At 43.5% G+C, this 17,679-nt stretch overlaps 1 protein-coding gene across 1 annotated transcript in view; it reads left to right on the top strand.

Moving 5' to 3' along the window:
* plxna4 (plexin A4) overlaps nt 1-17,679 on the top strand; it is a 188,572-nt gene that overhangs the window by 121,183 nt on the left and 49,710 nt on the right. Inside the window, exons 6-7 of the mRNA XM_076030189.1 lie at nt 2,606-2,706; nt 16,137-16,260. Coding sequence (XP_075886304.1) covers nt 2,606-2,706; nt 16,137-16,260 — 225 coding nt within the window. The remainder of the gene's footprint in view (nt 1-2,605; nt 2,707-16,136; nt 16,261-17,679) is intronic.

Genomic DNA, 17,679 nt, shown 5'->3' with positions numbered 1-17,679 from the left:
CTCAGCTGTGTATGTGTGTGTGTGTGTGTGTGTGTGTGTGTGTGTGTGTGTGTGTGTGTTATCTGTTGAGAAAACCATTTCCCCGTATGCAGGCATCTGAGACCTCGATAGGCATCAGAGGCTCCCATCCATTCTATACAGTCTAAATCCATGTTTGTTTTGCCATGTGTGTGTGTGTGTGTATGTATACACACGTGGGCAGCGTGTGTATCGGCAAATCTGTCGCCGATGAAGTGTAAAATTATAAAGCGTCGAGATACGGCGGCATTGTTTGCTCCACTTCTGTCTGGCCGCTTGGCTTTTGATGGCAGCGCAAGAGATGACAAACCACTCATTGCAGTGACATGGGCAACACAGATCGCAGAAACACACACACACACACACACACACACAGGGAGATTGCCTTTTCATTGGCTCTCACGATAAGGTCGTGGCTGCTGAAATCCTTCCATAGGCAAACATAATGACCCTTCTTTGCAGCTGCTAACAGGTTATTTTGCCGGCAGTGGACCGAGGAAGGGAAGGAGCAGCAGAGTCGGCGAAGGGTGACAGGAAAGGGAAAGAACCCATCATGTGAGATGCAGTCAGGATCTGTGTTAGGCACCACACACACACACACACACACACACACACACACACACACACACACACACACCTGATTTCATCTTTCATCTTAAACTCATTCCCTTTATCTCGCTCATGCAAATGTGAGGGGAGGGCAAAACACAGCAGCTGATTCTCTTTTTTTATTTCCCCCACGAGAGAATGCAGGCGCGCACACTTGTGCATCATCTCCGAATTGATTCTGCTGTGTATGAACGTGTGCATACTGTATATAAGGGGGGTTGGGTGGGGGGCGGGAGGGGTGTTGTAGGAGTGGGGGGATTGTTATGTAAGTGAGGTTTCAAATTGCCTGCCTCCGTTCGTACGCGTCAGTGCTGTACATTTATTGTGTGGCGCATTCATCTCGACACCGGCCATGCTGTTCTTTGGCCTTTTATTGGAAATGACTTTTTATGAAGTGCCTTTTTGCTTCTGCCTTTTACTGCAAATTGCAAACGGCCCAGAAGATGGTGGGGGACTACTGCTTTAAAAATTTCCTCTAATTTCATCGCTCCCTTATGCGACATCATAAATATGGAATTCATTGAGGGTGAGAATCATTTGGAACACACCAGGACAATGTTTAGTTGTTTGTTTTTTCGAAATTTGCCAGCCGGCCAACAGCACGTGTCTCTTCGGGCTCCAGCTGCATCTGTTTGCACACATTAAAAAATGTGACTTCTCAAAGCGAGCCATGGGGCAGCATTGATCTTTGCATTTATCATAGGACGGGCTGCGATCCACGTGGGCGGCTGTTATGGGATAGTTTACAGTTTGTTTGTGGCAAGCTGCAGCTCAAAGGCACCACAGCTGTTTGTGTTCCAAAATCCAGAAAGTCACGGCAAACTAGTTTCATCCCCAGGAACAACAGCAACTTCAAGTGAGATCATGGTGTTGTTAAAAGCAACCTTGTGAAAACCATTTCCTGCCTCCCTAATGTTCTGACCTCAGAGTCCACAACCCTGTTGAGTTTTGTGCTGGAGCTGCTTTATTATTTTGAGTGCTACTTCTGTTGGCTTTCATGAAAATGAATGTGTTGGCAAGCCAGAAAAGTTTGACGCTTCATCAGCCTGTAAACAGTCGTCTGGGGGAGGGAGCGGTGCTGGCGCGTCAGTGGAACGCTTCTCATTATTCTTTTCCTAAGTAAATAATTTATTGTAAACTTACTCCGTAAAATGTCAATTCCAAACTCAAATGGACCACATTATTTCAATTTCAACATCCTCAGGCACACAGGCCCGTTCATAAATGCACAGCGATCCAATCACGACTCCAATGCCTGTCCTACACTGACGATGTCGTCACTGTTTCTCGGCTGCCAACCCGAGAGTGACAGCCGTCACCCAACAATGACGGCTCATTAATCAGAAGTGCCAACGTCACCTATTGTACGTCCGTGCTGTTGCCATAGCGATAGGACGAGGGATCCACCCCGGCTTTGCCCCGGTGTGCTTTGGTCCCTCAGCAGTCATGCCAATCAGTGCCAATCAATGCCAGTGCAAATTGGCAGGGCTGTACATCATAATGCACCGACCTGTCTCCCCAGAGGCCAAGCCTACATACGGTGCCAGTGACGTTTGATGGAAGCTGTCAAGCATTTAACAACAAGACCTGCAAATACCTGCAAATTTGCGCTTTCCTGTTTTTTTGTTTTTCGAAGTTTGCAGATGCACTGAACCCACTGTTATCCTGAACATGAGTTGTATTTTCGGGTTTGGTTTGGTGAGTGACATTGGAAATCATCGAGAGGAGATTTGTTTGCAGTAACCTTCCATAAATGAAACACTCTCTGGTATTTATTGTCTGCATTACTCGTGCCCTGTACTCCATCAAGTGTTCTTTATGTCTCTTCAAATGGATAAGGAAGTAATACATATTGTATTGCTTGATATTTCAGACTTTCAACCTACTGTGTCTGTACACCCATGTTCCTTTCCATGTCCATTTCTAATACAAACAAGTTTGGAAGTTTTGGATGTTAATCTTCCCTCTTCTCCTGCAGCTCTCAAGGGTGCCAGTGGAGGTCTGTGGTCAGTACTCAACCTGCAGTGAATGTCTAGGATCAGGGGATCCCCACTGTGGCTGGTGTGTCCTGCACAACACGTAAGTGCGCACAAGTACACACACACACAATCGGCAACTAAAACTGAAGCTGATGATCATAGAATCTTTAACGCTGGACTGTGCTTAGCTACAGGTATTAAAACTTTAAACGTAACTATAAACAGACAAAAAAAATAAATCTATTTCAAAAGTGACACATTGAAAGAGCCTCAAACATCCCCAGCAGACATTCTGGATGGGAGGCGGCGCAGCGTTTAGGTCTTTAGCCTCGGCTAACCCCCCATGATGCCTGGGCTCTTGCCCAGCACTCCGTCCCTTGCAGCCCTTCAGCATTCAGGGAGTCGTCTGGCCAACCAAGGCCAGCTCTCAGATTGCTTTCCTGGGGACCGGCCCAGTGCCAGCGACCCCTTGGATCCATTACCTAAACTAACCACTCGCATTGTTTAGAAGCCCTGCAACCAGATCCTGGTGAGAGCACAGACACAAGCAGGAACCACCGGGCCCTCCAGCGGGCACCGCTCCAGCGTTCAGGAGGTGACACCGGGAGAGTGATAGCTTCTGTTATTGTAACTGAACTGGAAAGTGTTGAATGAGATAGGCAAGATCCTTAATTTGCCACTTTTCACTCCTGCTAAGCCTCTCTCTTTGCCCGCATTTTTCTCTCAGACTTGTCTCTCAGTCAGTCTGCTTCACTCTCTGCCACTTTATTTCCTCTGACATTCGCTCCCATGCACGTGCACACACACACGCACGCATGCACCAAGCAACCAGCAGCTGTCAGACCCATGTCCCTCAAGATTCATGTAGGAGATGAAGCAGTGCTTGCTTGGAGCAGGGAGATTTCCCACCCCACTGTAAATTGAAAATTGGTTTCTTGAGCTTCTGGCAGCCCTTGGCCAGAGTGTGCACATGTGTGCATGTCAGCTGGAGTGTGTACATGTGAGACCTTTTCCTCTGCTGGCGTGAGGGGACAGGGAATCAGTGTAGGAGTAGCAGGAGCAGCCAGACGTGTCTGTATTTACATCTCCATGTTTTATGCACATATCACATGATAAAATGCTAATGGGAGAGGAAAATTTACACATACAAGTTTTTGTCTGTGCTGCAGATGGTTTTGACTTTGGCAAGTGACACAGTAGCATATTTGCTTAATGACCAAGTTATTAAATATACATGACAGCTGTTTACGTTATCTTTCTGGTGTTCTTCACCCAGCACACCACAAAATGAATGAAGTGTCCAGATCAAAACTTTTTTACACCAGTGTGACACAAATTTGCATCTGTTCACATGAGCAATAGTGTTTGGAGGATGTCTATTTGTATGCAAAAGTTAAAAAAAAAAAAGTCAAACTCCATCTGAAAAATGGTGTAGATTACTCCAAGTGTCATATTCGGGTTTTGTGCAAAGATACTGTGCAAAACATTTTTATTTTTTCAATGCACGAAGGCCCCTAGATAGAAACCAGACCAATGAAAGTAAGAATATGAGCAAAGTTGAAAACCATGGCTAAAGCAAACAGTTGAGCAATCAGGTCAAAAGTAGACCAGAAGATTGCAAACAAAAATACTGATGGAGGAAAAAAAAAGTATTTTGAATGCTCATGCTGAATGGAAGCACAGAGCAGTGAAAGCGGTTTGAAAAGTGACTCAGATCCAAACATGGGCTGTGTAACATTGAGAAAAGGGTAAAAAAACAACAACAAAAAAACAAGTTTGTGTGCAGCCGACTGAAGGAAGGAGAAATAGAGGATGAATGTGTTTGAGGTCCCTAGGGTAGAAAGTGCATTAGGAGAAAGAGGAAACACTTTGATTGGTTATGGGTCAAATACCAGAGGTTAGAGGCAAGGTCTACCTATCTTTGTCTAACACACGCACACACACACACACACACACACACACACACACACACACATACACACACACACACACACACACACACACACACACACATTATAAACCTAAACAAAGCAATACAAATAGATGTGCACTGCTCAGGCACCAATACACCAGTATAGGACCTCAGCTTGCACCTGCCTTTCACATTTTTTTTCTTGCAGTTTATATATAATCCAAAGTCTGTTTCTGCGTGTGTGTGTGTGTGTGTGTGTGTGTGTGTGTGTGTGTGTGTGTGTGTGTGTGTGTGTGTGTGTGTGTGTGTGTGTGTGTGTGTAGGTGGGTGCACACAAACCTATTAACACTGCGGACATCCTACCAGTCACAGCAAATGGGTGGCAGCAGATTGGCCTGTCACACTTAGCCAGATAGAATCGGGCTCAGCCTGGGTCTCTGCGCTCTCCTCACGCACATAGACACACACTGCGGCAGGTGTGCACGCACGCACACCTTTTCTCGGTCTGTGTCAACTTGCTAAAATGAGAAATGGACCCAGAGAGAAAATAACCAAAAATGCCACTTAGGTCCATCCTGGACGCCTGGGTGTTTGACCATCACAATAGCAGTGGAGGAGATTACTGCTGTGATGTAGATACACAGCTTTGGAGCTTGTTTCTTGTTGTTGTACAGCTCAGTGTGGCAGCAAGACCACAATCTGGTCTACCCCTCGCAGCTTAAACATGGCAGTATTAACCAAGACATTGGCCACAAGCGAAAACAATTCACCTTTGATAGTCAAGATCAAGAACAGCCAAAAATCTTGTAACACACAAAACCCATCATTTGACATCCACATCCTGGCATCCATTTCTTATTTCTAGTGGAAATAGTGGCTGTTTTAAGGGAAGTCCACCTTGCAGTTCATCTCCAAAGTGTTCCTCTGCATTGTTTGTTGTTCCCAATCAACCTTGAAATCACCTCTCTCTGCTTAAGAGCAAATAGAATTCAGCCTCTGTCCGTGTGTCGCCGAGCGGCTTTGCCTTTATTTACCTTATAGATCGGAGAGGGGAGCTGCTGGAGAGAACACCAGGGGAAGAGTGGAAGGGCAATCAATAGAACGGGGGAGGAAATCAGCCGGCGTGGAGCGTGTGTGTGTGTGTGTGTGTGTGTGTGTGTGTGTGTGTGTGTGTGTGTGTGTGTGTGTGGGTGGGTCATTAGAACCACTGTCCTTGGTAAACAGTGACTATTCATTTACTGAGGCAAATGTCTTCTTTTCTGGACATTGCCCTCACTTACCCAGTCTGCTGCTTACTCTATAAGCCTACTATATTTTTCAAAGAGTCTAACAGACGGCTTTGTAGCAGCACGCCCTGCTGCTGTTAGCCCCGGCACTGCTATCCATCTAAGGCAACAGTCGTGTGCGGTTTCACTGGCGTGACGTATGCTAATGCCCGTCTACCTTGGCAACTGAAAAGGAAAGTCTTCACTCACATCAGGCCCTCTCTCTTTTTTTTTTATCATCATTCCTCTTCATGCGTACTCTTGCCACTGACATTGGATGTCACACTCCATCGATCAGAGAAGAGACTCACGAAGGACAGTATGTCTGAAAGAAGATTAATTCAGAGTCTGACAAGGCACGCTGCAGCACTGTGCACGAGCGCTAAAAATGTGCACTTTCTTCCAGTCTGGGTGTCAGTTGTTTATTAAGAACCCCAGTAGTTCAACGCAGTTCAAGGAGCATTGCGTCGCTTCCATTTTGCATGAATGGTTGGAGTGCACTAGTTGTGTCACATTCACACGATGATGATACTCATGTCTAACACTACCCCGAGTGCCAGTGTGAGTCTTTACATTTCTAAAAATGCCACCACTTTGAAAAACTTTAAACCGTTAGTTCTTGCACTGTGGCCATAGTGTAACATTTCACATTAGCTTTCATTGAGACCTTGTGAGGTACAACTGCAGTGGCAGTTCAAAAATGACCAGCTCAGCGGTCTAGTGGTAGAGTGTCCGCCCTGAGACACTATACTGGTAGGCTGTGGGTTCAATCCACGGCCAGGTCATACCAAAGACTGTAGAAATGGTCCCCATTGGCTCTCTTCTTGGCACTCAGTATTCGGGGTTGGAATTGGGGCGTTAGATCACCCAATGATTCCTGGGTGCGGCACTGCTGCGGCCCACCACTCCCTCAGAGGCTGATGGGTCAAATGCGGAGGACAAATTTTGCATCCTTCTGGATGTGACAATCAGTGGGTCTTTTAACTTTAAAAATGCACATTCTGCTCCTTTATTTAAACTGTGAAGTAGCTAGAAGAGACTAGATGAGCTCCACTGCTGTCCAGCTGAGGCTTCCAGTCACGTTCATCACCGATCGGACTCCAAGCACACTGGACGGCACAACTCAGCCGTGTGTTGTGAATGTTCATTTCTGTGACGATAGTGATGACAGAATATTAACCTCAACGACCCGCCCTTGTTTTTCATGGCGACCACGAGGCAATGTCTGTAACACCAGACTGTCAGCTGTCAGTAGTTTTTGCGAGTGGTTAACATGCTGTCCGTCATGCGTAGACAGACTGGAAAAGCATCTTTGGAGAGGCATCATTCTCTAAATGGATGCTGGCATGGACATTCTTAGGATATCAGATGTTGCTCCCTGATATCAGTGTCAATTTGGAAAGGAGCAGCGCCAACCGTACAATGTCTTCACATTAATAACTGCTTTTTCCTCCTTTTTACCTGTATCTTCTCCTCCTGTGGTATTGGATAGTAATCCAGTCTGCATTTCCATGTATTTGTTTGTGTGAACATGCTTACGCATCTTGCCCAGTAAATATTTACACATGTATCCACACCTCGTAGTTATTCATTTATTCATGTATCATCAGTGTCACTGGCTCTTTTGTTTTTCAGTGGTCTGTTATCAAGCAAATCCTGAGTCTCCATGTGATACAAAAAGTGTCTTTACTCCTAACATTGATCCACCTCTTCAGTCTCCTCTTTTGTCCACTCTCAAACACTCAGACATTGATCACAACCTTCTGAAGTGGAATTAGACACTAAATTCATCAGTGCCCCAGGCAACAAGCAAACTATTTTTCCTAGTTTGCTAGAAATGGTTTGCCTGTGGCACACGGGGAGTCTTTATTGATCAGGAGACTCGGACAACCGCCGCGTACCAAACCGTGTCTCAAATTCCAATCCCACTTATTTCCCTTTGCAGCATCTCTCAATCTCAACAAATGAGACAAATCAACATGCTTCCATGAAGCTATACACGTGAGTGATGCTCTCATGTCTTTGATAAACACTTGTCAAACACGCGTACAAACCCATTAGGACGGCGCGTGCGGAGTAGTTCAAAAAGTCATAAGTAAACACACAAAGTGTCTGATAGGCCCTCCAAGTCACGCTGCAGTGAGTCTTGTCTTCTAAATCCTTTGTTTTCCCAAGACATCTTTGGTGCTGTCAAATGAATAACCTTTTCAAAAGGAAAAGCTAATTGGCAGACCCACTGAATGATTTTTTTTTTCCCTCTTCCCCTTTTCTCTGGCTCATATTAATTCTGCACCACTGCTACCTGTCGCTGTGTCACAGTCATCCGTTACCTCAGTGTTCTCATTACTGCGGTATGACTGCCTTTTGCTAATTAAATTTCACAGCCATGCTATAGCATGCTACCATGGGCTTTTGTTTGGTTGTGGCAACCGCGGGGCTCCCTATGGAGCCTCTGGAAAGTGTTTTGAAGGATTATGCAGCAAAAATATGACTTGTTAAAGTGAGATTTTTTTTTAAAAGGTTGTAAAATCTAAATCAAATGATTCACCTTTTAAAGAAACAGTAGATTTAAATTCACTTTAGAGTCCATCTATTTTTAAGTAAAAATAGATTGACACACTACGTCCTTCAGTGTTTTGTGGGTTTTTCTGTTGTTGTCTTTTGTCTATAAACATATGGTCTGTTTCATGCAGTCTCTTATGTCTCAACCATGATTTAGACCCTCTCGGTTAAATGGGCAAACTAAATGAAAATGCTGCATACAAACAATTTAAATTAGTCCGTCGCTGAAAGTACCAGCCATGATTGAAGGTGTAAACAACCAAAGGTTATTCTATTTGTCAAAGAGACAAATGTGTCATTAAAGACCAAGCTGTCTGGGGGAAAAAAACCTAATGATCAGACTCACTTAGAAAACAAAGACTAAAATGAAATAATGGAAGGTAAATAAAAGGGTTACCGAATGCGATGAAGTTAATTAATGCCCTTGGAAAAAATGAGTTTGCCGAGCTACAATTTATAACTTGAAACACAAAGTCAAAACAGAATACTAAAGCTGCGTTCCAAATCACACATTTACATTTGAATGCTTAGTTTGTGTACTTCAGTATTGCAGTACATCTGCTGCGCTAATTTTAACTAACACCACCACACTACGTCACACTGTTTGCATACATATGCAAGTTTGCATACAAAAAGCGTACATGCCCTGAAAGTATCCGATGTTTGGTGCAGAAGTGTTCAATTTCTGGCACTTCTTTGGTCAACTTTTTTATTCAAATGTGTCTGAAGCTGGCTCCCGGATCTTGAAATGCCCAAGTGCACGACTCTTGACTGTGGCGAGCGCACCCAGGGGAGAGTGGCCGTCCCTCAAGTCTCGGTGACTGGCCCCAAAAATCCACCCCACCCACGCAGCACCTCTCGCTGGCTGCTCAAGGAAGTTAAGAGAAGGGAACAAGACCACAAAGTGACAAGGGCATCAGGACGGAACGGAGCGCTGCACCTTCCAGTTGCTCCTCAACTGTCACCATCATGGCGTGGTGACGCACGCGCGGGACAAGCTCTGGCGTACACACACACCAGCTGCAATACCCACTTCTGAGTCAGGACCATTGCTCGCTGTCACCTTTTTTTTGTCTCCACGCCACACACAGGAACAACGCAGGCCCCTAAGAAAGTAGACAGGCACACACACTCGCAGTCAGGAAGGTGTCTTGCTTTTGTCCAGCAGAGCATGAAGGCACAGGGACTGACATGAGACACGGAGGATGAATGAAAAGATGCGGTGACAGTTGAGAGAAGGGAAGGTGTGTGGCGTTGTATCCAACTCAATAAAAGGTGAGAAGACAGAAAGAGGAGGGAGAGGATGGGGTCAGAGTGAGAAGGCAGGTCATTTTTTAACAAGCTTCCAAGGTTTTTGAAAAGTAAGACTTCAGGTGAGTTGGCAAGGGTTTATTTGTTTTGAATACGATATGGACTGATGTTGTCCCTGGCTCAAGTCCTTCATGTCACTGACCCTTCATGTTTGCGCCAGATGGGGTCATTGACCCAAAAATGATAATACGTGTTCCTGCATACAACCACCAAAACAGAATGTTTTTCTCACTTCATGTCATTTTGTACCGCCTTCCAATTATCATAGTTCCAGTCTTGTGTCACGGAACAATTGCTTTGTTGATCTGTTAAATTTGAGTTGCTAACGGAAGAAAAAAAACAAGTTCAGTGGAAAACAACAGGCCGGATAAACTGGATCATAAAAGATGATTAGTGCTGTGCTCTGTGTGTATCGTAATTCCGAGCTACAAAGTGCCTTGTGACCGAGAATAAATACCTCGACTCCGCAGGCTGGATATCGACTGCCTGGATCAATAATATTATATGTCACAGCGTACAACTGCTCACACGCAGGAATATAATGCAATGAATTAAATATAAAAGCCGGGAGGAGAGGGTTAGCAAAAACAGCTCTCCAGTCTCCACTGCTGTCACCACGTGAGAGGAGGAGTGAAGACCTCATAAAACTATTTAGAAACACCCTGGGAAATATACTCTGATGGCGACGGCTTTATGAGTTGTTTTTATTCCATCAGTGTCTTGGCTTTCATATTATGAATGCAAGTTGAGATTGTGTTTTGATGCCATAATAAATGGCAAAGTGATATATCCGCCGTTTGCCGATGCTTTAATATGAGCTTGTGCATGCTTTTGGTGTTCAGGCTATCCCCTCGGCTCAGTTGAGTCATCTGTAATTGCCATCCCTCAACACAAATTATAGCACGTCTACAGTGGATGTATATAAAGTAACAACCGGTAGGGGGTTTGTAAGTTTTCTGAATCAAAATAATAATTGGTGGGGGATAAATTGCAGTGACAGTGCCCCCTTTTGGTTATAATTTGTCCTTTTAATTTTAACTTGTTTTATAGGTGCACACTTTTCTAAAGCAATATGATTTAACAGTGATTTATTATAATTAAGTGAAGCTAATTTTGTGCGTCACACACAGAAAACTAGAGTCAGAGGAGTTGTTCAGTGTAAAGCATGTGACTTAATGGCATCACTGGGAGCAGCACAGGCATCACATATGCTAGATAAACAGCCTAATAAGCTGCTACATTGCTCCACCAGCAGACAGTTATGTCTGGGGATTGCTTGTTTGTTCTGCGTGCGTGTGTGTGTGTGTGTGTGTGTGTGTGTGTGTGTGTGTGTGTGTGTGTGTGTGTGTGTGTGTGTGTGTGTAAGCGTAAGGGTGCACAAGGGATGAAGGAAGTTGGTGGCAGCCCTTTTGACAGCTTCTAAAACTTGTGTGGGTGAGTGTGAGACACCAACCGCCAAGGCTGAGAGAAACAGCTGCTACTTGTTTGCCTGCAGTCGTCAGACTGATGCTGCTCGTCAACATCTTGTCTTTTCTTTCCTTTCTTTTTTCCATTTTCTACTGTTGTGTTTTCGTGTGTGAGTGAAAATAGGAATTATAGAGGTTGTTCTTATTTGTTGGAAGTAGATTTAAAAATGCATTGCCCCTTCCGTGTGTGTGTGTGTGTGTGTGTGTGTGTGTGTGTGTGTGTGTGTGTGTGTGTGTGTGTGTGTGTGTGCACGCCTGCTTATGTGTCTGTCCTTAAAGTGAATTAATAGCGTCATGGTCAGTGAGCCAAGTAACGACCCGCCAGTCGGTGTCTCCATCCAAATATCTTGCTCTGGGCATCACCACTATTGATGACTGCAGTACAAGAGGACACCCAGAGACTGTATGTGCGTTGCATGTGTGTTCTTTAAATTTTTGCATGTTGTCAAATGTTTGTGCAACAAAATGAAAAGGTTTAATCCAAGCTAAGACTTATGTTGTTATGAGGTTATGTCTGTGTATTTGGCAAAAAAAAAGCCTAAGCTTTGCTTATTATTATTTTTTGTTTAATTTAATAGTTTTATGCTCTCCATATCCGCCGGTATTGTCAAGGGTGTACGCACAATGTGGCAACATCTTTGGTTAACTTGTGAACATACAGGGCGTCCTTGCTCAGGTGGTCTGCGCAATAACCGAAAGCTGCAAAGACAGCTGCCTACCCCCATGTGACTACTTCGTTGCGCCAAACGGGACGTCTCCCGGTAGAATGGCCTGGGGAATGTGGACACGTTGTTTTTTTTCCCGAAAACTGATAAACACTGGAAGAAACGTTGAAACCGCCGGTACAACGTTTGACCCATTCCTCGGCAGGACGCAGCAAGGACCGCGGCTTCCTTGCTGTGTCACAGCCACAACTACTGCTAACCTCTTAGCATGCTTTGTGCCATATGAAAATATTCACTTCTATTTGATTGTTAACGGTTCAACTTTTACATTGGTTCAACATGAAAACGGCGTTAAATAAAATTTGACTTTAGCTTAGCTTTGTGTCTTTGGGTGAAATGCTGGAGCGTTTGTCATTAAAATTCCAGGCTAAAGGCTTGAGTTTATAGACATTGTAGGCATTAGTATAGTGTGTAAGGTAGCACAGAATATGGGGGAAATGAATAGAAGCGGAATATGTCCCTCTGGTCAGATATCTGCCTCCCAGTGAGAGAATAGAGGGCGGCTAAAATGTTAATGTGAGTAATTTGTGTCTATATGACACAGCTGCTGGTGATACCGAACTGTACGCTGCCTCCGGGCTATTAGCATGTACAGAATTCCATATGGTGTTTGACGATACTCTTTACTCATGCAACAAACTCTGTTGGTCATCTTTTCACATATATGATCACTGTCTACCCCTGCATACCAAATTTTGTATGTACTAAATGAGTATGGTGTATTTTTTTTCTGTACGTTGTGCATGTATGCATGTGTTGTAACTGTTTTTATGCTGCCATTTTAGCCAGTTGGTCACTCTTGGAAAATAGTTATTTTTTTAAGCTCAGTGAATTTTCTACCTGGTTGAATCTAGGATATTGATCTATTGATTAGCTATTTGGTACCTCTAAGGGTGGCTGAACTGGGGCTTGGTGAAGTTCTCATTTCGCTGGTTGCTTCACAGTCATCTGTAATTATCACAGTATAAACAAAGTATAATCATAACTGTTAAAGTCCATAGTGGCAATTTTACTCCATCATCATAGTTTTATTTTATTTCATGACAGCCTGTTGTTGGTTGGTTGTCATCTCCTCTCCTATTGCTCAGAATGAGGTGCAACTGGAGGTTGGCATTTAATATTACTAAAGTAAGCGTGCAATATTAATGGTTGTTAAAGTCCAGGTTTATCCGTGGGCATGTAAATAATAGACCCCTGACTATGATTAAAAACAGGATACGGCTGGTAACTGGGGGAAACTAAAGTCCATGTAAATGCAGTTTATCAGTGAAGAAAAATTGTGTGATGAAACATTATCTAGAGGGCATCTCGTCTAGTTTGGATACTCCTTATCAGTCACAATTGCAGAGGCTAAAATCATTCGGCCTTCCTCGCAGTCTCCCTATAATTGTGCCACTGTATCAAAGGCTGTGAGAAACAAGAGTGCAGATTAGTTTTCATTCAGGACCAATCTAATCCTTTCAGTTCTCCCTCCTCTCGCTCCCTCATTATGGGTTATTGCAGCCAGTCAAACAGCTTTGTACATCAGCACTGTTTACTGGCCAAATGAATAGACGTTGGACATCTAATTCCCCAGCAGAAAGATAGCCCTAGTCAGCCTTTTTATGATTGTTAGTCCAAATCTAAATGGTTTGGATTTGTTGCGTTCACAAAACGCTCTATTCTTTGATGTGAACAATGTTGGGCTTGTTTCATATTGTAACAAATGATGCAATCTCTTTTTTGTGTATCTCTCCTCCTCATCCTGCTCCTCCTTCAAGGCCTGCTGATAGTAGTAGTAATTGAAAACAATTATCCAGTGCTTTGCTCTGCTAATACTCACTCCTTACAACGGCTGAAATGTGCACAGACCTCTGTTTTGTGTCTTTCTCCGCTGGAGTCCCAAATCAAGCGGAGAAGCTGCATGAATTCCTCGTCACACTTCATTCAAATCAATCGATGCGTGTTGTGCCCAACAGCAAGATGTTCAGTCGGGATCGACACATCGTGTAGGTTAACCAGAGAAAACCCCACGGCATCGTTGGCAAAATAGATTCAAAACTAAATCCGAATAATTGAATATATTTAGAACATTAAAATATTGTGGTTATCAGAATAAGTGCATATATTGAGAACTCTGAAATATTGTCGTAATTCAGAAGTACTGACTCCAATCAAGAAAATCGATTTTTCACTGCCATCAGTAGTCACGCAATATCCATCTTCTCTTTGAATTTTGGAGTAGAACTTCTTTGTCTGTTTGTTTTTTTTCCATTGAATCAAACAAGTTGGCCCCACTGACTTCTCCACGCATTTACACCCTTTTTAATCATTAAAAAATAAATTAGTCATTTTTCCTTCATATGTTGCCAAAATACATTTTAAAAGCTTTCAGTTTTGGCAGCAAAATATTTCATGCATCATGATTTACTATTAATGTTATTTATGGTGATTTGCATATCTTAAACAGCCCTTCCAAAATGTGATCCGGTGAGTCACTGACATTATTAAGTAATGTCAGTCCCCGCATAATGTCATGTTCAATCTGAATTTTGTTTCAGCTCTGCTTTACTTTCTGCCTTTTGCTCTTTTGATGAATAATTCTCTGAAAACAAAGGAGGGAAATGGAGGAATCGATTAAACGGCGTGCACCCCCCTACATATTCAAGCATTTTGTTGATATTCAGCCATAATGATTCAGTCGCTAATAGTGATGATTCACTTAGGGAGATTTTGCCAGTAATCCCCAGCTAACTCCCTTATAATGCACTGTATCACTGCCAGTCTGTATCACTGGCAGGAGATTTTAGGTGTCTCCCACCAAAACAATGGCATTGTCAGGAAGAGCAACACAAAGAGACATTATGCAGATATTGTCATTAAAACACACACACACACAAATGAGACATACAGAACCAACCTGTTTGATGTGTCCTTACAGTGTTTACAAAATGAGAGAACAACAGGCCTGTGGGCATGCAATAAGCACACTGTTTGTGTAGTTGTACATACATTTGCAGCTTAAAGGGTGCACTTGTTGGCTTCAGTGTGCACCGTTAGCCAGGGGACTTCTCCTGCGTGGTCTTATTAAATCAGCACGAGCAAAGGAGGAACAGACAGGAGCGATAGAGGAGCACAAAGGAACCCAAAGCGATTAAAGCTCGACTCAAACCGGCTTAGCAGGCAAAGCTTTGCAGAAAGCCAACAATAGTCGCCTTCATTTTTAATCTCGTCTCTTCCTTCTCTCCTGCGCTATTTACCCACGTCCCCTTTCCTCTCCCTTCTCTGAGATTATTTCTTTCTCTTTATGCCTGTCTTCTTTGCAGCACATTAGGCCGCTTAACTTTACAATAGTGATGTCATGTCGAAAACCCAGCCGTTCAACGCTCCTTCCGCTATAACTGTATCTCGGACGTCAACCAACTCGAAAGCCTTTTTTTTTCCTTTTGACCTGCCCCTTCTCTTTTTGTTCTTGAAGTTTCAGGACACCCATTAGATTTGCTAGGTTGATGGTTTCCCACAAAGGTTTTTTATTATATATTTATTTTTCTTAAATCAATGGGAAACTTGCATACGGTAAAAGGGGATTAGGTGAGAACTGAAGTGTGTGGGTGTGTGGAAGAGAGGCAGGGTTTGGAGGTCAGGTTAGTTCTCAGCAAATTCCTTCTGCCTGCACAATTTAAAGCAACCAAAAAGTTTGGTTCACTGTGTTTCCTCACAAACCCTCAGAAACTTGGAATCCAACCGATTTTGGGCCTTTAAAACCTGCTGAGTTACCCTGCGGTATGTAAAAGAATACAGATCGAAACAGGAGCCAGCAAATTCCCCTTTTTCAAAACAAAGGGCTCAGTCGTCTAAGTGCCCAAACCTCTGTGTTGCACTGAATTAGACCACCTGGTGGGGCATTAGAAGGTTGTGGAATCCACCCCAGGCCCCTCCACCATCCAAATCTCCACCTGCCCTTGGCAATGCCCATGAATGCCACTCATTAAGACGGCATTAACAATGATGAGGCCTACCTAGTTCCCAGAAGGCCAGCTCTACTTCCACACATAAAGCAACTATTGTTTTAAATACACCTGGCCCCGCCCATTCGAGTCCCGGTTTCAATTCCCAACCACTGTTGCTTGAGAGGAAATATGATAAATGCAACCAGCTCCATCTCTTTGAGAAAAGCGGAACATTCTCTTTTTCCAGGTGCCAGCAGGTGGAACAAGTACACTCGGGTCGCATTACTAAATTCCTGTGTGTGTGTTTTTGTTCACTAACCTCCATTATCCCATTTCTTTCTCTCTCTTTTTTTTCTGCAGGTGCACCAGAAAGGAGAAATGCGAGCGCTCGTTTGAGCCCCGCCGTTTTGCATCCAACATCAAGCAGTGTGTGCGCCTCAGTGTCCACCCAAACAACATCTCAGTGTCCCAGTTCAGTGTCACGGTCAGTGGAAACACACTACCAACACATGCAGACATGACAATTGCTTTTGATGGGGCTTTAGAAAAATTGCTATGAAATGAGATGGCAGGGATGGTATCCATTTGCTGCTCACCACTATGTCGATAGAGGCCCGGTCAATATTTTCTGATCCACGTCGCCACCCTGGAGGTTTAAAGAGAGAACGCACAATGGCGGCTTGACATATTAATCATAATTTCTCATCATATCCTGTGAATTGCTTCCCAAACAAAATGGTCCTTGTCGTGATTGTTGGCACCCACATGTATCCCTTTTTTGTTTTTTTGCCCCTTCACATTCATTTTCAATTGACGAACAGTCATGTTTAAAGGGCCCAAATGCCATTTTGATTGCTTAAAGGTATTGATTTGTGCACGAGGAGCTGGGATCCATCCCGACAAACAGGATTTGGAGAGACATTCAGGGCTGTTGTTCTTTCAGCGATGTGTGTCTCTAACGCGCATCTGTTTGGAGAATAAGCGATAGCATCTTATTTGTACTGCCAGATTGAGGCTAATGACATTAATGGCTGATAATCTTGGCTGATTAGGATTGTGTTTGGATGCAGTGCATCAAAGGAAAACATTTTTATTTTAGAATGTTTGCATGCTTTTTGGAAAGAATTTCAACCCTTTAATAATTTATATCTTTTGAGTGTCATTTGAAACTTGGTCTACACAAAAAAATATGTCAATTCCATGACTTCCAAAGGGAATGTATTTCTGACCATTGATTATTTCATCCACTATATTTTACATGTATTACCTGGGTGGGCTGTTTACATTTCAGAGGTTGTTTCAAAACTATTATGAGAAACCCTCTGACCTCAGCCATCTTATATGATGTGAGTGCATAAAAAAACGGGATTTCCCGAGGTCAAGCTCGAATTAAGGTTCTTCTTTGGTGTTGGAGCCGTTGATTTTCCGGGGCACACCTCAGTGTTGCACAAATGATATTCATGGGATGTGTGGGTGGCTGCATTCATGTGTTTGTGTGTATGAGAGACGGAGCCTTTAGAGAGTGTTTAACCTTTTCCCAGTGAGCAGGCTTTACCCAAAGGCGATGCCACACGTCTCCCATCCAGTTGATTGCAGGGCAGAGAGGATTCTGCCAGACAGACAGATGCTCCTCCTTGACCTTTGTGTTATTAAACATTTGTTCACAAAAGATAAGCCAAGCATCCCTGAGTGCCACAGACTCCCAGCCTCCACCTCCGAGATTAGACATGTTAAAAATCTGCCATTTCCTTATGTGTTTATCAAAGAACAATAATGTATACAGCCAGAAGAGCTCTGTCTTGTTTTTCTTTCAACATGGATTTCTTCTTTTAAGTCTTCTGTTTTTTCGTTTGTTTTTTAGAGCAGCTTACAGAAATCCCTCAATGTAATCATGCCACCTATT

Source organism: Nelusetta ayraudi, unplaced genomic scaffold (assembly GCF_046127955.1).
Source record: "Nelusetta ayraudi isolate G7.1 ecotype Tasmania unplaced genomic scaffold, CSIRO-AGI_Nayr_v1 ptg000027l, whole genome shotgun sequence".
In the NCBI taxonomy this organism is placed as follows: domain Eukaryota; kingdom Metazoa; phylum Chordata; class Actinopteri; order Tetraodontiformes; family Monacanthidae; genus Nelusetta; species Nelusetta ayraudi.
Note: the sequence above shows the minus strand (reverse complement) of the source record. Positions and strands in the feature narration are given on the sequence as shown.